Source organism: Gymnoscopelus microlampas, assembly GCF_963454915.1.
Source record: "Gymnoscopelus microlampas genome assembly, chromosome: 7".
NCBI lineage: Eukaryota > Metazoa > Chordata > Actinopteri > Myctophiformes > Myctophidae > Gymnoscopelus > Gymnoscopelus microlampas.
In genome coordinates this window covers 32,158,267-32,185,332 of record NC_139944.1, presented here as the reverse complement: position 1 = coordinate 32,185,332, position 27,066 = coordinate 32,158,267, and the positions used below count along the sequence as shown (strand labels likewise).

General features: G+C 42.2%; 2 protein-coding genes across 2 annotated transcripts in view; both read right to left on the bottom strand.

Moving 5' to 3' along the window:
- The window catches only part of chd5 (chromodomain helicase DNA binding protein 5), a 53,687-nt gene extending 36,865 nt beyond the window's left edge, over positions 1-16,822 (bottom strand). Inside the window, exons 1-4 of the mRNA XM_084061420.1 lie at positions 16,747-16,822; positions 7,954-8,105; positions 2,066-2,284; positions 344-462 (exon numbers count right to left, since the gene is read on the bottom strand). Of these exons, the coding sequence (XP_083917546.1) occupies positions 344-462; positions 2,066-2,284; positions 7,954-8,105; positions 16,747-16,816 (560 nt within the window). The 5' untranslated portion in view covers positions 16,817-16,822. The remainder of the gene's footprint in view (positions 1-343; positions 463-2,065; positions 2,285-7,953; positions 8,106-16,746) is intronic.
- A 1,498-nt stretch (positions 16,823-18,320) lies between these two features.
- rpl22 (ribosomal protein L22) lies at positions 18,321-26,048 on the bottom strand. The gene is made up of 4 exons (XM_084061433.1): positions 26,002-26,048; positions 24,686-24,796; positions 24,201-24,325; positions 18,321-18,625 (listed from the first exon to the last, which is right to left on the bottom strand). The coding sequence occupies exons 1-4, from the start codon at positions 26,014-26,016 to the stop codon at positions 18,481-18,483; spliced, it is 396 nt and encodes a 131-aa protein (XP_083917559.1). The 5' UTR covers positions 26,017-26,048; the 3' UTR covers positions 18,321-18,480.
- Positions 26,049-27,066: the final 1,018 nt, after the last annotated feature.

Genomic DNA, 27,066 nt, shown 5'->3' with positions numbered 1-27,066 from the left:
TTAAAACCCCAAAAACTCTCATCAGTAACTAGTGTCCCTTATCAGGCCTAAGTTATTCATGAAATGTCATTTTGTCATCAATCAGTATAATTATGAGTATGAGGCAATGAAAAAGCCTCTAATTGGTGCAGTGACCTTTGCTCTGACAGACATTCTGTATGGAGCGACATCTAGTCTTGTGTAATAGACTGCATATTCTGTCATAAGGTGGTGTCGTGTGCCAAAAATAGCCAATCTACAAGCCTGCAACGAATCACATCGTGTTGTAGATCGGCCATTTTGCCAAGCGGCGTGTGGTACGACGAAATATTAATTAGGCATCATTCCCAAAATGGATGCTCACCTGAGGAACTGGCTGAAGGCCTTGTAGTTGGTGATGGTCTTATAATCCTCCTCAGTGAAGCCGTACTGAACATCCTCCAGACCCCACTCCTGCATCAGCTGGCTGGACGACTTGGGTTCCTGAGACAACATAGAAACAATATATTGACATGCAATAGCAACACGCACACACGCACGCACGCACGCACGCACGCACACACACACACAGACACACGCACGCACGCACACAGCAGTTTTAACTACTTAGTTGACCAGAGTCCCCCAGGGGTCTATACTACTAGGTCCCCTCCTTTTTTCCCTCTAAACTAAATATCTTTGCCAAAAATAGCCAATCTAAAAGTTCACAATGTGTCGCAACGCAACACATTGTTCTATTTTCACTGAATGTTATGTCCCCGGTGAAAGGGGACGCTAGGGTTCATGTGGTTACGAATTTAATTAATTAAACATGCAGGCAAGATGAATAGATTAACATTTCATTGAAAGTATGATGTGAAGAGAGACTCTTCACATCATACGCGTAATGAGATACTCAATCACAGCAGAACAAGACAAAGGGCTTATTCACTAACGCACAGCTGTCATTTATTTAAAGTCCCTATCCATGTCAGAAAAATCATCTTTGTTCAATAAATATATTTGACAAGTATTTTTCTTCCCCCAAAAAGTCTCTAAAGAAGCTTTACAGTTAGCCTGGAATACACGGAGGTGCTCGTTCAGCATTTGTTTTTTTTCACCTCTTTCTTTGCTCTGTCTTTGCCTCCATTTAGTATGCCAGGATCTATGACTAGGTTCTGTATTATGTTTGATCCTTCAGAATTTAGGTAGAAAACATCCGAACGTAAACACAAAACGTGTGAAGAAAACTTAGCAAGCTAGTAATTTACTTACTGACGGGGCACCCACATGTGGTTCTGGGGACGGGAGAGCGCTTGTTTTGGATCACTAAACATCCCTGCGTACTTCCTCATTGACCAATGCATTGATTTGATTGATTGATTGATTGAATACTTTATAAACTTAAAAAAAAAATGGAAACAGTACAGCAAGTACAATTACGCAAGCAATGCTAAATATACCAATATCTCCATATATGGGCATAAAAGGGACACAGGTAGACAGATACAGAGATGTCTATATATGGGCTGTGCCCGACCTCTAGTTTTATTAGATTATCGATTATTCATTATTTTTTTATAATCGCAAAATCGATTAGTTCAATTCATTTCTGTACCCCTACTCTGGCATTCGGCATTCGTCATGTCACATCTGAGTTGAGTGTCCCGTGTCAAAACTGGATTCAGTGAGTGCTAAATCCGAATTTAATTGCTTTGGAGGTACGCAGGGCACAAGAAACTACCAGGAGTTTCACAGGACAGCTTAATTTACCCAAACAAAAAACATGATTTCTGGGGAACTTTAAATATCTAGAGGCATTCTAACTGTAAGACAGGCTTACGCTTAAAATACACTCTGTCGGACGTGGTCGCATACTGAATATTTCAGATCTACAGTTTTTACTACTTTTTCCTAATAAAGTTGTATTTATTTTGTTGCTGTTTTGTGTACATTGAGTACTCAGAAAAGCGCTATATAAATTGTATGTATTATTATTACAAGCTTGTGAATTGGCTATTTTTGACGTGCGACACTGGCACGTGCACCAAAGTGTAAATCGGGCTGTAAGGCCTTCTGTGAAAAGCTTCTCTTGACTCCAACTCACTTTCATGTTGCCATCATCATCGTCATCGTCATCATCCTCCTCCTCTCTCTTCTTCTTCCTGGGCTTCTTCTCTTTCTTCTCCTTTGGTTTCTTCTTCTTTTTCTTAGTTGGCCCAAAGGTGCTGCTCTCGCTCTCTGAGCCTATCTCTGGACGCTCACGTTCCTCCTCCATCTCCGACGCATCCTCAATGTCACTGTCAACTACCGGCTGGACCACTCCCTGATGAACACACATGCAAATGCACGCACGCACGCATGCAGGCACGTGCACGCACGCACGCACGCACGCACGCACGCACGCACGCACGCACGCACGCACACACACACACACACACACACACACACACGCACACATACAGGCGTCACACAAAAAAAAGCTAAAATAACCATCTACAAGCTCAAAATGCATTGCATCGCAACACATTGAGAACTGCTATTTGTGTTTTTATTGATTATTCCATAAAAATCGATTAGTTTGATTAACTGTTGCGCCCCTAATTCATTGTGCCTTTTCCCACAAGCATTAACAAGCAAAATCACATCAAACGTTTACAGACATTTGCAGAAATAAAGTAGGGCTAGTGCTGGTTTAAAAAAACACAACAGTCAGAATGTGGCATCAGAATTTAATTTGGCCCTCTATCTCTGGAGGTGGTGGACTAAAAAGATGGTTTCTGGGCCAATTGGGCCAGATTCCAAGTTGAATTCATACAAAGAAAGCCTCTCTTCAGATAAAGGTCCCTCCAGAGCCAGGATTCAGAGATTACTGATGTAAACGGAGCCATAAGGGGAAATGTTTGAAAGAGGAAACCCAATAATAGGGCAGATGATCACGACAGGGGCGTCACTCCCACTGAGACCAATCCATGCAAAACAAATCTATGCGCCACTACGGAATAGGAATAAACGCACCCCAAATTAACACTATGGATCTCACTGTGTAGGTTAAATGGCAATTCATCCAGTCTAATGGTATTCCAATGTCACAAACGTATTAAAATGGTGAGTCCCCGACATAAACATCTACTTCATAGCCAGATAACTTAAGACCTCAAATACTGTAAAGAAACCTCCACAAAAAAACAATGCTAATGGAAGCACACTCACCTCTACACTCACTTCCACAACACACCGTGACCCACCAGAGACACAACACAGCCTTGAGCTGCTCTATACACTGTAAACAACTTTACAGTGTTACTTTAACTCTGAGAGTGTACAAATCGAACCAAATGGACCCATGAGGAGCCATTGGATTCCATGTGTACACTCTCAGAGTTATAGACCCGTAAAGGCCCATTTTGGAGTTAAATTGAGTTAAATTAACACTAAGGATTTTACTAGGCTCCACTGTTGTTCAACAGGGTGTGTGTTGCCGTTCCTTTCATAAATTCATTAATTATTGAATGTATTTATTGTGTGTGTGTGTGTGTGTGTGTGTGTGTGTGTGTGTGTGTGTGTGTGTGTGTGTGTGCGTGCGTGCGTGCGTGCGTGCGTGCGTGCGTGCGTGCGTGCGTGCGTGCGTGCGTGCGTGCGTGCGTGCGTGCGTGCGTGCGTGTGTGTGTGTGTGCGCGCGTGTGCGTGTGTGCGCGTGTGCGTGCGTACGTGCATGCGTGCGAGTGTGTGTTTGTGGGGAAGGGGTGGGGGAGTTGTTCCTCCCCTCTATGTACACACTGCACATGCACGTGTGCACGTGTGAGAGTTTGTGTTCTGGAGAGCATTATGGGGCTTGATCACACACAGTGGTCTGCTTGCTGCCTGTTGCACAGTAGGCCTGTGTTGTGTGCATGTGTGTGTGTGCACGTGCATGCATGTGTGTGTATGTGTGTGTGTGTGTGTGTGTGCGCGTGCATGGAGAGTGTTGCAGGCGTTGTTGCTCTGCAGCACAGTGAAAAGGGCTCACGTTGCCGCAGCGCCCGCCAACCCTACCAGCAGCCAGGCTGTGTTGCCATGGCAACGGAAATCGAGCAATGTCTAGGGCTGTCTCGTTCTCTCTCTCTCTCTCTCTCTCTCTCTCTTTCACGTCTCCCTCTCTTTCTATCTCTCTCCCCCACAACTTCCTATCCACCCCCTGATTCTTTTTTGTTTATTTATTTACCTTTCTTTCTCTCCCTTTACAGCTCCTGTCCTGTTTTGTCTCCCTCTTTCTATTTCTTCCTCACAACCACTCCATCCTTTTCTCTCTCTCTCTCTCTCTCTCTCTCTCTCTCTCTCTCTCTCTCTCTCTCTCTTTCCCTCACAGCCCCCACTCTTTTTTCTCTCTCACTCTTTTTCTTTCTACTGTGCCACTCTCCCACCACCACCAACCCCCCCCCCCCCCCCCTCCTCCTCACTCTGTAGCGGTGGCAGCCAATGGAACGGCGCCATCCAATCAGAGGCGTTTGCATAACGAGCTTGTTATGCAGAGGCCTGTGGTTGCAGCGCCTGCGCGCCAAGGCACCCGTCTAGACAAATCTCATTTATGCATAAGAAGAGGGAAGGAGTGAGAGAGTGAGAGCAGGGGGGGGGGGGTGAGAGAGGAGAGAGAGAGAGAGAGAGAGAGAGAGAGAGAGAGAGAGAGAGAGAGAGAGTGGGGGGTAAATAGAAAAGGGGAGATGGGGGATGGGAATGGGGGCGGAGGAAGAAGAGGAAGAGGAAGAGGAGCAGACAGGGAACCAGAACCAATATTAAGCTGGAGTGCAACTCTGAAGCGAACATGGTACTGTACGACATCGTCACAGTGGCCAAGAGTTCAATGTTTTACACACACACATCATGGCACCACAAAATACATATAAAAGGGAATGCTGGCAGCGACAAATAGGGTGCCTCTTCTTTAAAGGAAGAAACCAAAAAAATCTGAAAGCGTAATTAAATTAGATGCATTCCCTGTGATGTTGCTGCCTTAGGGAAATTGCAGCGAATGCCACTGGAACTATAAAATAAGTATATGCTGACATGACCCAGTTTGACAAAATGTGATGTATAGGTTTGTCCTATAGCACCTTAAACGTTTTATCAGAGCAAAAAATAAATGAATAAATAAGTATCTTTCTATTCGTCAAAATCAGCTGCAGCTTTCTGTCAACTCACATTCCCTCAAAGCAAAGCAAATTAAAACTTAAAAAAATACAGTCCATCTCTCACTGCCTGCATTTCTTCGCAATATTGAAGAGGTAAGCATCACTGCACAGTCATTGTGACACTCCAGAGCAAAACTGCAGCACCCTCTTTTTCCACTGAATTCAGCCATGGCTTCTTGTTTACTCCCAATTCCCCTTGGCACAAATTGATTTCTCACAGGCAGGTCGGTCACCATGCCTTCGTCTGTATGGGCCTTTTGTTTGGGGCAGGCGCTGAGAGGAATCAGACAAGAAAGTCCCTCCCTGGCTAATACTGTATGCCACTGGTACTCACAGTGGTGTCCAGGAACCCCCGGGGGTCCTTGAGGGGGTTCCTGGGTGTCCCCAGCAAACTGAGGAACCGTTTAAACACTTAAGGCCCATTTTATGTTGACAAATCTTCTCGTATGCACTATGGTCCTTGGTCCTTTTAAATGAGTATCCGCAGCTTAATACAAATCAATTTGGGAGTCCTTGACATGAAAATGTTGGAGAACCACTACTGAATGCATCCCGCCAGCAGCTCTGCACTGGGAGGGAGATGTGCTTACTGACAGCACTGTGACCCCAATTGATCTGTGGCCCCTTTCTGACACCAACCTTTGGCGAGCGATTGGAAGTGAATTACAGCAGCAGTGGTTCTTCTGTGGGAGAGGAAATGAAAAGGGAAAAAATGGAGGGGAAGAAAGGCAAAAAAGGCAAAAAAGGCAAAAAAGGCAAAGAAAGAAAGAAAGAAAGAAAGAAAGAAAGAAATCGTGACAACATACAGGAAAAGCCAGAAACAAAAGCGGGGGCATCACTACGCAGGCAGAGAGGTGACGTGTGAGAGAGAAGGAGAGAGCAGGCTTGAAAAGGAGGGGAAAAACAGTGTGTGTGTGTGTGTGTGTGTGTGTGTGTGTGTGTGTGTGTGTGTGTGTGTGTGTGTGTGTGTGTGTGTGTGTGTGTGTGTGTGTGTGTGTGTGTGTGCGTGTGCGTGTGCGTGTGCGTGTGCGTGTGCGTGTGCGTGTGTGTGTGTGTGTGTGTGTGTGTTAGTGTGTGAAAGAGAAGAGACTGTGTCAGAGAGGGAGTCCCCCCTCATTAGCTCAGCGGGACCTAGGGCTCAGTGTTTATCACAGACAGCCAAAGGCCTGGTGGCGTGCCTGGCCAGCCGGGCTCCTCACAGCGCTGGCTGGCTTCCCCGGCCATCAGAGAGGAACATCCTGGCTATGTCACTGATACCGCTCTCAGCCACACAGCCATCATGGCCAGGAGACACACTGGGAATGCGGTTCAATGGCACAGTGTGTCGGTACTGTAGAGCGCATGGTTGCATGACCAAAATGTTTACTGCGCTGGGGCTTCGCAAATGTTTAGCATTTTGACATGTACATCATGCGGAACAAATCACTCACTCTTAATTTCAATTGGGTTCATAGACACTGGGAATAGACTTCAGTGGCAGAAAACATCAGTAAAGTGGAGAAATTACACAAAGGATGGACACAGAGGGGTGCCTTGCGGCTCATCCAGTTAGTGGACACACCATATGCTCCTAGTGAGCGTGAGGACCCGGGGTTCGAATCAAACCCCTGTCTTGTCTCACTTGCCTCTCCTCTCTGCTGTTGGTTTCGAAGTATAAATTCGGCTTAACAGGGACACATCCTAACAGGAAAAGTTTTACTGTGTGGCAAAAGTATATCCAACTAAATTATGATGAAATTATGAAGTTATCTTAATCTGTTATTTTCCTGTTCTACCCCGATTTAAATCCGTGTCTCCTGCGCAAGTGCTGACATTTTTACCACTGAACTAATATGGCCTGTCTGCTTGCTCAGGGGAGAAATTGAATTTTGATTTTCAGGCAGTAGTACACAGGATCACAGGATCTAAATAAATCCCAGCTTGGAGCATTAACATATACTTTGTCTAGGGCCTTCTTTACTTTACTTTATTTTATTTGTTTATCTAGTCAGGACACTGCATATTAATGAACATGCATGCATCCATGTGATGTTTTTTCGATATCACAAAAAAGATTGCAGCGTTTTAAAGGGTAATATATATTTGTATGCTAAAGTAAGTTGTGTATAAAGTATTATTGTGCACTGACAACTAGATCTATCTCAAGCTGCTAACATGCAGTTAGACACAGACATAGACTAAATGATAACAAAAACTAAACTGTGAGCTATTCAAACATCTGGCATGATTGATCACTAATGTTAGGGATCAGAGACAATGGAGAAGCGTGGCGTTAACCACTTAAACTATATATACTTTTGTTGACCGGATTCCCCCAGTCTAAACTAGGTCCCCTGCTTTTCTTCCCACTACACCAAATTTAGCTATTCTGCCAAATGTTTGGCTATGACACGACCAGAAGAGGGAAGCTAGGGTTCATGTGGTTAAAATCCCTCCATCCCAGCTCTAACTTCTGCCACTGAGCTGGCACACATGCACACACAGCTGACCTAATAGTTCCCATTGCCACCTCCACTGCCACCACTATACGACTTCCACCGCCACAGGCACACTCTCTAAACTGGCTCTTACTGCGTACAGCTTACACTGGCACCAATAATGACACTGGTGGCCAACGTGCCCGTAAGCTAGACACGCTCCACCGCCTCCCATTTAGATTACAGAAGCAGTCTGGGGGCTAAAGCACACCTTTGATCCAACCGGAGGGGACAAGAAAGAGACGGCGAACATGAGGTAAGCTCAAAGACAAAATATCCCTATTATGTATGATCGCTGGGGTCACGACAGATGGAACGACTGGCTGCACATGAACACCCCCCTTCCTTACCTCCTTTTTCCTCTTCTTGACTTTTGGCATTTTCCCCTCTTTGATCTTTTTGGGCTTCTTCTTCTGCGGTTGCTTGAGGGAGTCGTCATCAGAGAAGAAGCTATCCAGGGGCGTGAGAGGCATGACGTTGCGCTCGCCATCCTCATCCTCATCTGAACAGAAAAACACAAAGACACAAGAGGCGTTTGCCTGCTCAGAGAAACAAACAGCACCACTCAGTACATCAACATTTCAGAAACATGATGCATGATTAGTAGGCATGTGACGATTCACTCAACTCACGATACGATTCGAATCACGATGCTAGGTTCACGATACACATTTATTTTTTCTCTTACACAACTCCAGTATTTTCTTCTCTTTTATTTTTTTTACAATACTGTGTTTTCTCTTATCCTCTTTTCAATACAGTAGAAAATGACTGAACACTATTTTTTATCAATTCTCTTACAAAGATCCTTTATTTTCTACTCTTTTTTTACGCGCCCTCTGCTGTTTGCATCGCTTTTTAAAAAATAATTAAATCGATTTAAATTGTCACCAGTTTGAATCGATTTACGATGAATCATGCCTAATGATTGGACACTGGACACTGATGCTCTCCTAATATTTGCCAGCTGGTAAACTGCACCTGATGAGCTCATCTAGCTACCTCTAGCTGCCACGTTTAACAAGTAACCTGTCTGTTCTAACCACACCCCATTCCCACACACAGGACAATGTAAGACTGTACACAAGGGGGTAGTGGTTTAGGAGGTAGAGCAGCTACGTTGGAATCAGAAGGTTCCCGGTTCGATCCCAGCCAGGCTCCTCATGTGTTATTGTCAAAGTGTCCTTGAGCAAGACACTGAACTCCGACTGCTCCCTGTCAGCGGGTTGGTGCCTTCCACCATGGCTGTGTTTAAGAGTGAATCTAAAGCGCTTTGGATAAAGGCGATTTACAAATGCAGTAATGAACCATTTACCATTTAAACAAATGCTCATATTAATGTACATACACATATACATTGTTGTTGTCGGGTGAAAACCTTGTATGTACAAAAAACATCTCCTTTTTCATATTTAAAATCATTTTTAAAATAGTAAACTTACAACGTGGCGCATTGAAACATGCATGTAGATCTGCTATTTATAAAAACATTTGTGCAACACTATTGATTGATGAAGTAGTAGGGCATTCATTTATGAAAAAAACATAAAAGGTTGAAATATAGAGATCCAAGGTGTCTGCCTAACAGCAACCTTGTATCCTTGCAACCTATACTTAATACATAATATACTATAATATTTAGAAGCTCACAGCACCTCAAGTGTGCTTTGATTACAACATAGCTATTTCAGTCAGCAATTGAAGCAGAGATCTAATGTAGGAGAGAGCCGTATTTAAACGGACCGCCTTGTTGAGGGAATCAGGTGTGATTGGTGTGTAGGAAAGCGTGGCTGATTGAAAGCAATCAGGAGACTGACAGCTGATTACAGCTGAGCTTTTGCGACTACCGTGTCCTGCATGAACTAACGCTATAATTCATTTCATGACAGTACCACCAAACTATTCTTAACTATTTTTATTGTTGTTATTGCTGCTACAATGTTGAGGAACTGAAACGAAATATTTTTAATCCTCTGTACTTTCTACAAGAAATGTTGAATTTATTAATCCAAAAGTTAATGTACAGCCCAAATCATGATCACCTCAGCTAAGTTAGTCCCGTGAAAGCATAAAGTGAAACGGTAAACACAATCACAGCAAAATCTAGTGTTCATTTAACTAGACAGAAAAATGTATACATTCTTCGGGGTTAAATTAACACTATGGATTTGACTCTGCACTGGAGTGACTGTCCCAACTTCTTGAATGGGAAACCCCCTTTCTAGTGCCAGTGGGGCGTAGTAAGCCTATTTGCGGCTTTTTAATGCTTGCTGGGACTAAAGCGGCCCGCTGCAGGTTGTCAGCTGTATTGTCTCAGAGCTGTTGTGTACAAGCACGCCGACTGCTGAGCACGGCAGACTTCAGTGATGCCACAGTGGGTCACAGAGGAGTACTGTAAAGGGAGAGACGGTGATGAGGCAGCCCTGCTCAATTCACCACTGTTAACACGCACAAGCTCTGTCTCTCTCAGACACACGCACGCACGCACACACGCATGCACAAACAGACGCAGGGTGAATTCTGTCCGTTTCTCTCTCTCTTATCCCTGTCTGTCTTTATATCTTTATGTCCATCTTTCTTTCTCATATACTGTGTAGATATAGCATAGACACACACACACACACACACACACACACACACACACACACACACACACACACACACACACACACACACACATGCACGCTCACAGACTGGAGGCCATAAAATATGCAGCGCATGTATCAGAGTCAATCAGCCAACACTGACACTGAAGTCCACTACTCCCTAATGCGTGGGGTCCTGTGAAGTTGGCCCACAGACCTCACACGCCACTTATCCTCTATTAAGACAGCACACGGGTGCCCGCGCGCACACGCACACACGCACGCACGCACGCACGCACGCACGCACGCACGCACGCACACACGCACACACACACACACACACACACACACACACACACACACACACACACACACACACACACACACACATCATTGGCTTCAAAGGATTAATCAATGGCAATAGAACAGTCTATTGGTTTCTTCTGAAAACCAAATACAAGGGCTCACTCCTTCAAAAGTGCTGATTAGTTGGTGACTCCCAGAGCCATATAAGGAATGCAATGGAGTCTATGAGCGTTTGTCACTATTTCGAGTTTACATGAACCACCTGACTGGCGCTGTTTCTGCCCCCTCATTGACGCAACTCTCCAATAGAAGGCTCTGGTGACACCCATCTCGATCTAGCTACTAATCTTAGTTTGTAACTCCCATCTCTATATCCAAATATATTATATATTTCTATCTTGATTTATCCATTGATATCAATCTATCTACATCCATCTATATCCATCTATATCCATCATCCATCTATCTATCTATCTATCTATCTATCTATCTATCTATCTGTTTCTTATCACTTAACCTCAATGTTCCTGATATAGCTCCTGTATTTCCTTTACTTATTCTTTCTTTCTTTTCTTTTAGTTCTCTTACTGTGTATTTCTTTCAATGTCTCCTATATTCATAGAGTATCTCTCTATCTCTCTACATGATGCTCTGAGCTATGGAAGGGCTATACTGCCATGCCTCACAGCAGGGCTCTTTAATATCTGGGATGTATGTTAGCTGCCTGCCAGGCAAGTCATGATGGCAGTTCAGCTAGCATAACATCTCTGTCAGATGTACAGATTATAAAATGGGCTCAGATGCATAAGCAGAAGGCACTGGTTTCAAGCTAAAGGAAAAATACAGCAGAGTCGACGTTCTTGCAGTACGTTTTGACTGGGATATCATAGTTAGGGAAAGTTAGCCAAATATGTTACCAATCTGTAAAATAAATGCGTATCGATAGCTTTCCTCACAAATGTGTTAATAAAGGTGTCTTCTATAACCTCTCAATTTGTCCCAAACCAACTCCCTTGGATAACTTTGTGGGAGCCAATCAAAGTTGGGGTACCCGGAGGTCCTGGGCAAAAAAACTGGAACATTTTAAATTGGCCAATATGAACAATATGGGTTGTCTAATTATAGGTTTGCAGGGGTCCTGGATCCATTCCAACCATTAGTTTTTAGTAAAAACTTACGCCATAACATTGGCCATGCTTGTTTACATATGGATGCTGGGTTGGATTAGACTGACGACAAGTACTGTAGTAGTAGCGCAGATAATCTGTGGTAGATTTGCCCAAAGATGCCAAAACGGAAAACTTAATTTAGTGAAAAATGGAGCAAGTTAAAGGAGTTCACAAAGAAAAGTAGAATTGATGAGTATCGTGCACTTTTCATCGTGTGTAACGGACATGCTAATAACTATAATATAGTAGGATCCACGAGTCGCCCCTTCTCTTCCCTCTATCTGTTTTATTCATCTGGAATAATCTTGGGGGTCTATGGGGTTCCCTGGCACAAAATATTTTGAGAAGGGGGTCCGCGGCTAAATACATATCAATTTGGGGGTCATTGACATGAAAAGGTTTGAGAACCACTGGTGTAAACACATGCGAAGGGTGTTGGTTACCCACAGCATGCCTGGCAAAAGTGTCCTCCTTTCTGAGGTCCTGCTGGTGGTATCCCAGTCACAATGGTATTACTTTTGTTCTTGTTTCCCATTGGCTGATCTACAACTCACAACTTGGTGAGATCTCACTGACCAGATATGTTTTATGTAATGCTATGTAAAGATATCTGTGTGGTTCTGCTCTGTACATTACATATTTACAGCAGTGTGCTTAATCTTTATTGAGAGTAAGAAATATCTTTATGGAATTTGCAAGTTTGTTGATAATTAGCTTTGTTCACACTTCACAGAGTGGGAGCAGTCCAACTTATCCATGTTGAACAAATATTACCATAACATCCAATTTGACCTATATGCAAAGTAAAATCCTGTGCTAACTTTTTTTTTTAAAGGAGTGGGTCCATTTGGGTCCATTTTTACACTCTCAGGAGTCAGGATTTATATTAAGGTAAAGGATTTTCCTATGTGTGTAAATAATATAGCCATGTAGCTACAGCATAAAAGCTGTGCGGCTGTGTAGTAAAAGACTGCATTGCCTCAATGTGGGGAAAATATAGCGTCATAGTATTGTTTCTGGCAGCCTCGCCAACTAAATGGCCTGTGAGATTGCCTCAGGGGAACCCACCCGTCTGGTTGCCGAATCAACCAGGCGATGCCAGGTGTTGAGTGTGTGTGCGTGTGTGTGTGTGTGTGAGTGTGTGTGTGTGTGTGTGTGTGTGTGTGTGTGTGTGTGTGTGTGTGTGTGTGTGTGTGTGTGTGTGTGTGTGTGTGTGTGTGTGTGTGTGTGTGTGTGTGTGTGTGTGTGTGTGTGTGTGTGTGTGTTTGTGGGGGGGGGGGGGGGGGTCAATCTGTCCTGTGGCTCAGGGGCACTGGCACCAGGTGCTGTTTGGAAAAGGACTGAAGCTACTGTTGGCCCACATGCCCTCAGTGAAGTGCAGGAGAGACGCTGGTAACGCTGCCGTGACCTTCCTGCAAGGGCTTCGGCCACTGGCGCGATCCATTAGAGGGGAGATTCATGAGCGGCTCCCCGGTGAGAAAACCAGAGGTTTACAGGAAAACACATTAGCCCTTTTCTATGACAGCCCCCGTGTGGAAATGCCCACTTAGTGTTGCCCAGACTGCCCGCCACAGAGGAAAGAAGAGACGAGAGCCAAGAAACCTCTCTTCCTCATTGGATAAGTGCTTGTAGTAGCTCTGTCTTGAACTGCCTTTCGGACAAAGACACCCTTGCACTATTATTAGAAATCTTGGTCGTTAAGATGATGAAGGGACATAGTATAAATAGTGCTATTAAAATGTACTCTGTTATGGACGTATTTGACCGTGTAAAAGGATGATAAGAAAGTAATGCATGTAATAGATGGCGAATAAAACAATTAGCAAACAGCTGAAACCGCAGCATCCGCAAATGGACCCAAGAACGCATCCTTTCTGTATCAGCCACATGCACGCGCAGAGGGAAAAAATGGTGTCAACTTTCACAGTGAGGGAGCCAAAAATAGCCCCTTTTCCAATTGGGGATAGCATTTGTCGGCACACAAAAGCCCATAATAATCTTTCAATTTCAGGCAAGTACAAAACAATTACAAAAGAAAACACAAAGGATGGGGCCATCATGGTGTAAGCCCAGAGAAAATACAAAAGGATTTGTGATATTAGTCTCAGTCTGTGATATAACCAATGACAGTTCACATATTTATATTACACTGGAGCAACTCAAAGGCACAGTGGTGCTCAAGGGCTGTAGTTCATGAAATATTGTTGCGTTAGCCACTTAAGTCCTGTACGACGATGAATAGCTTGCGACACATGGCAAACTTCTTTTTGCTATTTTTGAAAACTAGATTTTATTTCATTTTGACAGATGTTGAAAATAAACTGACAGAAATTTGCCAGGGTTAATGTGAATAATTGTACAGCGAAATTCCCTCTTGAACATCTATATTGCACTAAAAACATCTCCATCCTAGAAGGGCAACCAGGCAAGGCAAAGTGATGTGATTGCTTGCCTCCATTACTTATTGTGTGAAGGCCCTCTTCTGTGCAACATCTATGCAAAATCGAAAGAAGCTGAACTTCCATGGTAGACACAAAGCAAATGTGACTGATGGTGACATGACAATGTCTTCATTCAAAATTAATCACACAAATGTCTCACTCACCTGCCATAATCAGTTCCCCCCTACCTTTCTTATGCGTGCGTAACCAAGTACTCATTTAACAGGGACGCACATCAGTGGTTGCATTTTACCCCAGGCAAGAGCTGGCAGACATGTGCCTCAACAGCCAAACATGTACAACACACACACACACACACACACACACACACACACACACACACACACACACACACACACACACACACACACACACACACACACACACACACACACACACACACACACACACACACACACACACACACACACACACACACACACACACACACACACACATTATTTTTTTTCTCTGGCTTATTAAAGGCATAGTGCACACAAACATCATGTTACTGTACTGGTTCATATGTGCAAGGGACAAAGATAGAAATCATAGAACAATCACAGCATCTAATATCTTTACACGTTTCCAGCAGAGGCTAATTTCCAACACCAGCACTTTGATGGTTCTAATTGATTGTGTTATCTGTAATCTAAAAGCTTGGAAAATAACTTACAATCATCACTACTTTTGCACCAATGACCATGCTGTTCAGGCCAATCACAATTTTTTCCATCAATAATGCAATATCTTTGCTTCTGAAAAAGACACATTTAATACGTTTTAGTGCAACAGTAGGAAAGAACATTAAACTGTCAACTTTCCCTGCACACTGGAGTTGCCATAACCTTCACCCACCCACCCACTCACTTACTCTCACTCTCACACACGTTGCACGCGCACACGCACACACACACACACACACACACACACACACACACACACACACACACACACACACACACACACACACACACACACACACACACACACACACACACGTGAGATGAGAATTAGCAAGGACAAAGCAAATCAGCCCTTTGGCATCAAACCACTGACAATTAATCTAACATTAAAACAAGCAGCTAGAGTCTAAAAAGTGATTAATTTATTGATCCCATTGACTTGAACTGACACTGCCATACTGTGTATGGTAGGCCTAATGATGACTGGCAGAGGGAGGGCATCCTTAAGTGAAGTCACTTCATCACAAGCAGTCACTGACACCCCATGAAAAGGCAAATGTATCCTTACAGATTTAAGACTAGGACTGCCAGAGATGGATGGAGCGATTGATGAGCTAGGCTCAGAACACCATAATAACCAGCATTAAGTAAATGTCCCATGCCACTTGCAGTTTGCCAGAGTGTGATAGTGATAGGCAACCATTTACTCCCCCCAGCTATACCTTTCAGAAAATGTAAGTCACAAAGTGACAATCCAGAAGATTCCAGGTTATTCTTATTTAAAGGATCTATATCACATCAAGGACAGAAAATGCATTTTCTTACAAATCAATTGTTGGGAAATTGCAATATCACCCACACATTAACTGAAGTCTTCAAGAAGGACCTCTGTAAAAGTATGTTGTTAACTGGATAGGCTGGTGGTGTAGACATACCAAACTAAAATAATAACATCCAGCTAGAACTTTCACAACATAGAGGGACCACCAAATGATGTCGGCCACCTGACATGGCTGATATTGTGTAGACATGACTTAGTGACTATACAGACAATTTGACAGGTCTTTATGTCTAACCACCAAGCTACTTCACTTATTCCTAATTGTATATTCTTCTACCACATTTCCAATTCAAAAGCTGTGACCTGCTGTATGGATGGAGGCTCAGCTAAACATTGAAGTGAGTGAAGAGCACAGAGCGGCTCTGACTGGACACTTGATAAGCAATGTTTACTGTATACACGTGGCTTTCACACCTCTGCGGCCAATGGTGGGGAAAAACCTCAAGTCATGAGCATCCTGTCATCCTCCTATAATGACCTAATTAGGCCAATATGTGAAAAGATAAAGAACCATACGATATTAGAACATGATTTCACTTTAAAGAAAAAGAAAATAAAGGACACTTTATTTGCCGAATATATCCTATATGCCCATGTTTAACATGTTGTTCCAACAGCGGAACGTTAACAACTTAATGTAACAGCAATAGCCTTGGCAATGGGGGAGAAAAAACAACAGACCAAGCTACTGGAAGTCAGATATTTGTTTTTGTTTTTTTGGGGGACAAAGTTGGGTCTTAACAGACTACCCGACTAATGTTTAAGGATATACAGTCGATATAACAATTACAATTCGTGCTCGGATGCCTTGACAATTTTTCCCCTCCCGAGACCCGAGTGGTTCCATATAATACGCCCCAAATGCACGTTGTGAACTCCGCGGCCGGGCTAAATAAGACCTGTAAGACCCCCGTGTAACTGTAAGACACTGGGTCGTGTAAGAATAATAAGCATGACTGTGCTTCTTGCACCTACACCACCACCACCCTCCTCCTTCTCCTCCTCCTCTGTTGTGTGATGAAGAACAGCAGGACAAGCCCTTTTCCCCGCATTCAAGGCGTAGCGGCGCTAAATATGTGAAGGACACCCCGCCTCCCCCCCTTCCTCGCCCTCACCTGGCATGTCGTCTTCAAAATCCATGTCGTCTCGTCCCTCCTCGTCTTCATTACTCAGCGACCCCGGCATCTTTATCTCATACCCCCCCAAAACAAGCCTTTAGGGCTGACAATACTGGAAGTTAACCCTCCAGATGCCGCAGCCTGTTCCTTTTTCTCTCCAACCAAGAGGGGAATCTTTTTTCGTCGTTAAAATATAAAAAATATGTATTTTTCTCCTTTTTTTGCTGTAAATTAGTTTTCCTCGCAAAAGACAAAATAAAATAAATATTTTTTCCCTCCACAGTTCTGTATCCAAGTCTTCCACAGTCTGAAAATAAGAAAGGCAAAAATGGAACACACATGCCCAGATAGTGACGTCTGGTCTGTTGCCATGACGATCCATCCCATAATAATTTCAGCCAGCACAACTAGTTAGTCATGCTCCCCTAGTTACCACTTCAACTAGTAGTATGTTGTACAGACACACCGTGCACCGGGCCACTTGGCGCACACACCGCTCTAACGCCTGTCGTACGTCTGCCCGTTTTATTTTGCAACTTGCAAGTCCGTAAGAATTGGCAGTGGTGGAAAAAGTACTGACATTTTTTACTAAAGTAAAAGTATCAATACCGCAAACTAGAAATACTCAGTTACTAATAGTAACTGATATAGTCTGGTATTTAACATTTACTTGAGTAAAAGTACAGGTATCAAAATAAAATTAAAGTACCTAAAGTAGAAAGTAGGCTACTCATTATGCAGAATGTCCCATTTCACAAGTTCAATATGTATACAAATCTTGATGCGACACGTTGTGAGCTTGTAGATCGGCTATTTTCAAATAGTCATTTATACATATGGCTAAAGTGGGAAATGCATGTTTTGTAATTTAGTAATAAAAAGTAAAGTTTTCAAATAATTGTAGTGGAGTTAAAAAGTACAATATTTGCCTCTGAGATGTAGTGGAGAAGTAAAGGTATTGGAAATTGGAAATACTCCAGTAAAGTAAAAAAAAATACCTCCAAATTGTACTTAAGTACAGTACTTTAGTAAATGTACTTAGTTACTTTCCATCCCTGAGAATTGGAGGTTTACACAAGGAAATCGGATAGAAACTTCTCCCTCAGATACTTCACAATCCCATAGCAGTGGGATATCAAGTGCGAAGTTATCCGATGCACCATAAAAATGATGTGGAAAATTATCTCAAGGTATTAAAAAGGTGCAAACTTCAGTGATCAAGGATTTATGCAAACTACAACGTTTTCTGACGTGCGGTCGTGCGCCATGACTTGTCAGGTGGATGGGGTGGTGGGGGGGGGCAACTAGAAATGAACCTGTTGACACTAGAAACCACACAGCTCCTTTCCCTAACTTAATTTCATGGTTCTGGCAGGGAAAATAGCAAGATTAGCCACTGAGAGAGCTGTGAACTGCCTGTACCAGTGTGTGGCACAGCAGTGTTGTCAAGGTTACCAGGCTCACGGTACCCCAGAGACATCACGTGCCACGTCCAACAGTTTCACCAGTACCAGTATATCACAATCCAAACTAAAGTAAAATGTACTGAATTAATTTACTGGTACACTTAATGACTTCACAAAATGGTTTATTTTAAATGAAAATCATCCTGTTGAATGTAGTTGCCGTTTTGCTACTGTATGATAGCATGTACTGATGAAAAGGGTGTTACACCAGAAAAGAAGACCTTCCTTTTTGTCTTTCAATTTGTTTTATTAAAAGTAAAGTAGTCTAATCTTCATCCTCCTCTTCCTCCTCATCCTGGTTGATCTGGAAGTAGCGAAGCTCATAGCTCTCCTTAGTGTTGGCGACCACCCGCAGCCAATCCCTCAGGTTATTCTTCTTCAGGTACTTCTTGGTGAGATATTTTAAGTATCTGGTGGAAGACAGGGAGAAAGTAGTTTATGGAAAACGTTTTAACCTGGGCAAGGTTGTACTATCATTCCCAAATGAAAAAGAAATTCAAACCAATTTGTAAATGTATTGCTGGCATAAAAGATCTTTAGGGACATGATTTGGAGATGACTCCTCAACAAAATGTATATATTTTTTTGAAGAATACAATTTCTCCTAATAATGGAATTTGAGGAACAGTATTTTTCCTAGAATTTTTCTAAATGAAATGCTGTGGGAATAAAAGTAGAAAATCAACTGAGTGAAGGAAAGAGCTTGGATAACCAACAGTAATGCACTAACTGCTCAGCCTTATTTATGGCGTAGCTCTTTATGGGGTGAGCCATCTAGAAGAGGGTCTGTTTGTCTGGGGCTAATCTTGCAAACTGCTGAACCAATCACTGTACCGCCATACATTCTCAGAATGTGTTATATCTTTCTTAAATGCTTACATTTTGTAATGAAAGTCAATGGGGTTTGGATCGGGCTGAGACCTTGCCCAAATTTGAAGACATAGGCCATAGATGTCATAAATGACTGTCTGATGTCATAGACTAGCCACATGAAGTCTGAGATCCACTTTTCTAGTTAGACCATTTTCTAACGACTAAAAAGTCATTGTAGAGCAAAGTATTTTTTTGTATTGCCTTCTGTGTACAGCACAAATCTGGGCCCAAATTTGATTTGCAAATCAATCACAAAGATTCATTTAAACTATGTGGGTAGGGGTTTACCATGTTCCTCTACAACACAAATATGTGCAGTGACAAAATGGACTGCCTGAAGGTAAATTCACAACAATCTTGTTCCACATATGACCATGACAAACAAAAATGTCCAGCTACCATTATGTAGACTAATTTCAAGGGCCAAGCAGGTTAAAACTGTATTTGTGAATACTATTTGACCATGGTGTGAAAGAAAAAAATCCCAACTGACAATATTCAGTTCTTTCTTTGAAAGTCTACCAATTAGAATAAGGAAAATAATATTTTTTTGTCATGCAAACGCTTGTTTGGATTGAGCTTTTAACAGAACAGGGAACATTTAAAAAGTAGGAGAAAGATATTCCATCCCCCATTCTAACAGAATAATTTCCATCTCTGTGTCTGAGTGAATAGATGGTTTTGTTGTGCTAATCTGATATGGTGTGCATGCTAATTGTATCAGATAATCAGCAAGCGTTTTTCTTTTTTGAACCCTTTAAGACTGGGAACGCATCCCGTGTCATTTTAGATTTCTTTGGCTATTCAAAAATAGCTCATAGCTCATGAGCTTGTAGATCTGCTATTTTTTGAAAAATCTTGAAATGTGTGCAAATCTTTGAATATATATACATATATGTTTTAAAGCGAACCTTTTTAACTCCGATCTGTGCTTCTGGGGGTCCCTGGAACAACATTTTGAGATGGGGGTCCGTGGCCAAATACATATCATTTTGGGGGTCCTTTACAAGGAAAAGTTGGAGCACCACTGATATAGCAACATAATTTAAAAGAAACGGTTAGGATTTAAAAGACATTTGTAGAATATATATTCAAAGATTTGCAAAATATATTCTGAACAAGGTCAGAAAGCTATCTTAGGACTTGGAAAGTGAGAAGTCAATGCGGCTGAACTGAGCCCATTCTGCCCCCACCCCTTCTGCAATCTTGCTGGTCTTGTTAGTGGTTGTAAAGTATGCAAACAAATCTAGCCAGGCCAGCACGGTTCACATCATCTTGAGTCAGAGTGCAACCTAGCAATTAAAACTGTTGAACCATGTAATATTTTTGACATTGGTTAATTGTGTATAAAATGTCAGTCCCGTGTTGGCATGGTGTCTGTTTAGTGGGGCTGATATGAAAGCTTTTTTTGGATGTCAGTAATTCAACAATTTAAGGACCACAATGGAAACAAGTCCCCAGGACATTTTTGTGTCATCCTTTTAGCTCAAATGTCTGACTGTACCTCATGGTGCCGTTTACATTTCTGTCTAATAAAGTATTCAATCAATTAGAAAACTAAACTCATTACAATAGATAAAATGAATAAGGCCCTAATGTCAAATGTTCAAACGCGTTCAAGTAATGTATACTTTACATTACTTCAGACCATTTTGCAATTTATTTTACATTTTGGGAAAAAATTGCCAATTTGACATTGATGTGCCGACTCTTCCTGGATCCGATCCAATGTAATCGCTATATAGTCACAAGCTCTTGTTAATACTTTTCATTGGTTACTATCCGATCTACTGTACAAGCTGTGGGCTTATACTGTAGACTGGCTATTTTAACTATTACTGTGAGCCTTTCACAAAGTAGTCTGTCACTTTTATCTTTTTAGCCTAAATGTCTTTCCAGGGACCCCCATGAAGCAAAGATTTGAGTTACAAATGTTCACTTTAAATGGCAGGAGAGTGAGATGGGAACAGACACAGACGTGCAGATGCAGTGCAGGGCCTCGTATCTGACTCTGATTCAAACCGGGTCGGCCCTACCAGGTGAGCCACAGGGGCACCCTGGGATGTAGTTTTGTGTGGATGCGTTTGTTTTTTTAGCGGCGCGATCCTGCTCTATACCTGACTTTGTCCGTGTGCGTACGTCAAGGTTCTGATTGGTCAGGTGCGTACGTCAACAAAGTGATTGGTCAAGCTTCACGTGACACGTGGCTATAAACACATTATAAACACATATCGATGACAAAATGTATCAAAGGCGCCGCTACCTTCACACAGGGTGTGATTTTTTAAGTACTAAATTTAAGTACTAAATAATAGCCACCTAGGTATAACCGGCTTCTCCCCCTCACCTAGGGGGCAGAAGATGACAGCCTCCACATGACCTCCCCTGCAAGTGACAAGAAATGGTGAAAGAGCAGCTTGTGAAACGAATGTCGCCACCCAATCACCGAGCTGGACGAGCAAGCCTTAAGATGCCAGGGGGACGCAGGTCCACACCAGGACGTGCTTCCATCCCTACTGTCGAGCGCCATGGTCTTTCAGTGCTCTAACCTAGCCACCTAGTTAGTAGTTCCAGTATCTCTACTGGGGGTGTAGACATTTCATTAGCAGACAAGAGTTGCACATTAAAATATGAGAATCAATCAAAATATACGCTCTGTGGTTGAGTGAATATTGAGAAATGAATGGAGCCTAGCTAATGCTACAACTCACTGTCGGCGTTAGCCAGACCAAGGAACACTACCGATGTTCAGAGAAATTAAAACTAAATTAATCAGCTTAAACCTAATGAACATTTAAGTCAAAAGATTAAAACACCCAACAGGCTGGTAGGTGTGGCTGTATGAGATGTCTATAAGGCTTTTAACAATTACAAACTAGTGCGATCTGGAAAATCCTTTGTGATTCTTTTGGTGTGATCTGCTGATCAGGATGGTGAAAGTAAGGGAGTGGAAAGTAACGGTTCTAGCGTCCCTCTACAGAGTCCAACAATTTACCGAAAATCTGCAAAAGAAGACACATTTCCTTGCTGCTTCAGGAGTGCTACTGTACATTTCAGTGTCTTCAAATAAAAAGAACCATACTGGCCATAATAATCATATTATATCATAAATGTGTATCATGTGTAAAACTTTGACAAACAATAAACATGCCATCTATCTAGCATGTTGGATTTCCCATCAAGCAAGTTACCCTTTAAGTAGATTTCCCATCCTTCAATCACTAACCAAAGCTCTGTGCCTCTGTAGCTCTGTCAAAAAAGAAATCACCCAGTTCTCCTCAGTGCCTGGAGCAATTGATCTGCATTTGCACACAGCCATTGACCATTACCATGTGCACCAAATGTCAGCTGTTTATTAGCGTTTTTATGTAAAAGAATGTCTCCATGGTTACGGCACCACAGCTGTGGGATGGCCTTCCGACCTATGGGATGAATGAATCCATAGACCCACTGTGTTACACTGTTGCCGTCTGCCACAAGTACACACAGACAACGTGCTTAAAGGGATTGTAGGGAACATTAAGCCTAAATTTAAAAAAATATTTATATATATATATTTTGCATTTCTCCCCTCTATCAGCCACTATATAATGATGCTGGGGTGTTTTCCTGCATTGAAACACAGTCCTCTGTCTGTAATCCGTATTTTCCCTACTGTTTATGTTTATGTTACGTTTGTCCGGGTCGTAAATTAACGCACGCATGTGCGCGTCCGTGCGCGTCTGTGCCCGTGTGAACTTTTTACTTTCGGTTTTAAAACGCTCTCAAACTTCTTTTTTGAGGCACAGAATTTACTTTTAAAAAATCGTTTGGATAGAATTAAGTTGTTTAACTTCATATATGTGGTCAATTTATCATGAAAGAGCCTATTTAAAAATAAAAATTCAGAGAACCGTAGGGGCGGGCAGTTCCGCGAATTGTATCCGCATAAGGCAACCTATTTTGGGCACGGTCCATTTAAAAAGTCCCCCCTGCGTCACCCCCTGGTGGTCGGGGAAAAGAACTGCTGGAGGGGCGGTGTTTGACAATAGTTTTTTTCTTTGATTATGTCTGAACTCATCTACAATCCCTTTAAACTTAAAGGACTTTCATTTACACGCCGTTTACACTAACAACACATTTTTACGGTTGTGTGTGCATGTGCACTGTGGGTCCAGGACGCAGCGACTGGACACGTGCGGTGTGTGTGTGTGTGGGGGTGGGGGGTTCGCGACGCGACGGGACGCGTGTGGGTCCAGCCGTCTGTGTGTGTGCTTGGATATATGTGTGTCTGTGTGGGTTTGCGTTTGCGGGTTCACTGTGGGTCCAGGACGTGGCGATGGGACACCGACCAGCCGTGTGTGTGTGTGTGTGTGTGTGTGTGTGTGTGTGTGTGTTGGGGCGGGGGGTGGGACGCGACAACGTAATAATAACAATGCTAATCTATTGGCTCGCCACCATTAGACACAATGACACGAGTCAAAAAGCTAAAGAAATGTTCACTGTCGGTCCAGGACGTGGCGACAGGACACGTGTGGGTCCGTCCAGCCGCGTGTGCTAAAGAAATTAGCTAACCTGGCCTTAAGGTGGACTGACTTAAGGCAGACCAGTAATTCTACACAGTGCACATGTGACACCAACTCATAATAACCCCTGTCTCATCAAAAGTCTCAACAACATGCAGTCACATTACGCATACCAATATCTAATATCTCCATGTTGTCATACACATTGTTGGTTATAGTAATGGATAGATGTTTCTTTGTTATTTCAACATTTAACACACAATTTCACATACATTGCGGGTGGTTGGTAATGAATATGCTATTATATTGGAAGGGTCCTTGGGGCCAAAAAGGTTTATACAGCACAAAACCCAAAGTCTGTTAATTCTTTGACTGCACAAATCCCCAGGTATGGACTAGTTATACTAATTAACTGAATCCAATGGCTTCCACGATAATTCAACTAACTAGCTTTGGAAAATGAATGGCAGCGACGTCAAGTGTACCATGAGTTGTAGTCAACAGGCTTAACACACCAGACCAATGGTATGGTCCTTTATATGTGTTGGGGAGAACAATGCATTCACAATTGTGTAAAAACCCATTAGAAATTCAGTTCATGCTATACCTCTTGGAGAAGGGAACCTCAGAGTTCACAGCAATTTTGCTCTTGCTCCTCTCGATGGACACCACACCACCGCCCAGGTTTCCAGCTTTGCCATTCACCTTAATGCGCTCCTGGAGGAAAGTCTCCTAGGGTAGAAAAGAGAGCACAGAATTTTAGCAACAATACTGAAATCAAAACACTGAAATTCGCCCGATATTCACTGTGAGCAGCAGAGAAAAGGTGCCAACTTATAAGGTGACAGCTGTGACAGCTGTAGCAGCTGATTGTGTTGCTTTATTTTTGAACATCCAAAACACAATGGCTCATTGAATAGTTAGTCCACGACCTGATTTAAGCCATTCAATTCTGTGAGAAACAGGATTGAACTGTGGTCAATAGACAGCAATGTACTTGTGCTGGTGTCCAGGGACCTTGCGTTGCAGCTGCTATGCATTATGTTGGAGAGATCAGATGGAAATACGATAACAGATAACTAATCTACTTACAAAGTTGGCAGCGTCCATGATGCCATCCTCAACAGGGTGGGTGCAGTCCAATGTGAACTTTAGGATCTGCTTTTTCTTCCTACCACCCGGCTTCTTCAGCACTGGCTTTTTCTAGTTAGTAAACAAAGTAAATTTAAAAAAGTTTTAGTCACAAACATTAACATCAATCCATTACCTAGTCTATATCAAATCATAGCTTCTTAACAGTCGATGAAACTAGATCTTGCAGTTTTAGTCACAAACATTAACATCAATCCATTACCTAGTCTATATCAATTCATGTAGCTTCTTAACAGTCGATGAAACTAGATCTTGCTGCTCCATTCCTGCTCAAGAGATAATACTGACAGCTGATATTAGATTTGCTGAGCCAATGGATGGAGGTTTTAATAGCGAGATCAACACCATAACACAGACTGGCATTATTTTAGCAGCATGAGTCTTTAGTGATGAATTTAGTAAATAACCACTGGTGGTTAAAGTACTCAAGTTTTGGACTTAAGTACATGTATCAATACTACAATGTAGAAACACTCTGTTACAAGTAACAGTCCGGTAAATCAAAATGTACTGTGTACAAAAGTATACTTTTCAAAATATACTTAATAGTACCAAACAACACATTGTAAGCTTGTAGATCAAATAGCCGGAGAGAGAGAGTGTGAGAAATTAATAATATATATATATATATATATATATATATATATATATATATATATATATATATATATGGCTGAAGTGGTCAATGTATGTTTTGTAATAACAGTCAAAATGTAGTAGTAGTAACTAAAATGTTCAAATAAATGTAGCAGAGTAAAAGTGCAAGATTTGCCTCGGAGATGTAGTGGAGTAGAAGTATTGAAAACTGGAAATACTCCATTAAAGTAAAAATACTTCAAAACTGTGCTTAAGTACAGTACTTAAGTAAATGTACTTGGTTACTTTCCACCACTGTAAATAACACACTAGCTTTGCATCAAGACGTTCATCGGTCAGTCTTGTATCAAGGCTAACAATAACACACTAGTTGTACGACAGGTAAAAGTTCAGTGCTGTTGACTATGAAATCCTCCCAACATGCTGGCTATGCTGACGTTACTGGACGCTAGCCTCTACTACTCCTACTGGCTAATGTTAGCATTAGCCCAACGTGGTTTGAACCAACAAGGTAAATAAAGACCAGTAAAGGGCTTTTTACCACTGCAGTAGACGTATTCATATACGTGCACTAAACACACACTCGTGTGTTTAGAAGACAAGCAAGAATGAACAGAGTACACAGTATGGAAGAACACATTTTGGTTACATTTACTCACAATACTAGGAGCCATGACTGACAACTTTGGCAGAAAAGGAGGAGGAAAAGCTGCGCAGGCAGTATAATACCCCTCTGCACAATCGATGCACTCATCGATCTATCTGATCTGGAATCGACAGTGGTGGAAAAAGTACTCAAATTTGTAAAGTATCAATCAATGCTGCAATGTAGAAATACGTTACAAGTAAAAGTCTGGAATAAAAAATGTGCTTGAGTAAAAGTACAAATGTATTGGTATCAAAATGTACTTAAAGTACCAAAAGTAGAAAGTACTCATTATGCAGAATGTTTCACAAGTTATCATTATGTCTAAAATGTATACAAATATTTTGAAAATAGCAGATCTACAAGCTCACATATGTTGCTATTGTATTAACTTTAGGGCAACATATAGCATAACATAGCAATATGGAAATGACAGACACTCATCACAAATTAATATTTGCCAACGAAACAACTCTAATAGAGATTTAGTTTCACAGACATTCAATGGGAAAATAGTTTGAGGTTTGCTTCTGAATGTGTATAAAAGACCTTTGGTTTCCCAGTGGGTAAAAAAAGAAGTAAAAAATACACAATATAGCACCACTCCACTGGGATAATTATGTAGTCCATTCTACTGTATTCTGACCTATACCCTAATGACAGGAATATGAATTCCCTTTTGCACTTTGGTATAAGACCCCTACACTCTCCCCTTTGTCCCCTTGCTGTCAGCTGCTTGCTGTTCGTTCCCCATCGGCCACTATTGAAGAGTTTCTGCATTGCTGTCATTCCTGCTGGGGGTAACTGATAGCACCAGTGAACGGTGAGACAGTAGCTCCAGTAGACAGACTAACCCACTGCATTTACAGTAGGACTCAAGACGGTGGCTGTCATGTTGGCACTAAACAAACACACAGGGTGCTGATGTTACTTTCGTGCAATCTATGGAATGTGTTGTTGTCTCTACTGCAGCTCTGAGCACTGCTGACATGGCCGAGAAGGTAAGGAAAAGAACAAGCAATGTTGGAACCTACTTTACTTGTTTGTTTCATCGACTACACAGACTTGATCAAAGTTA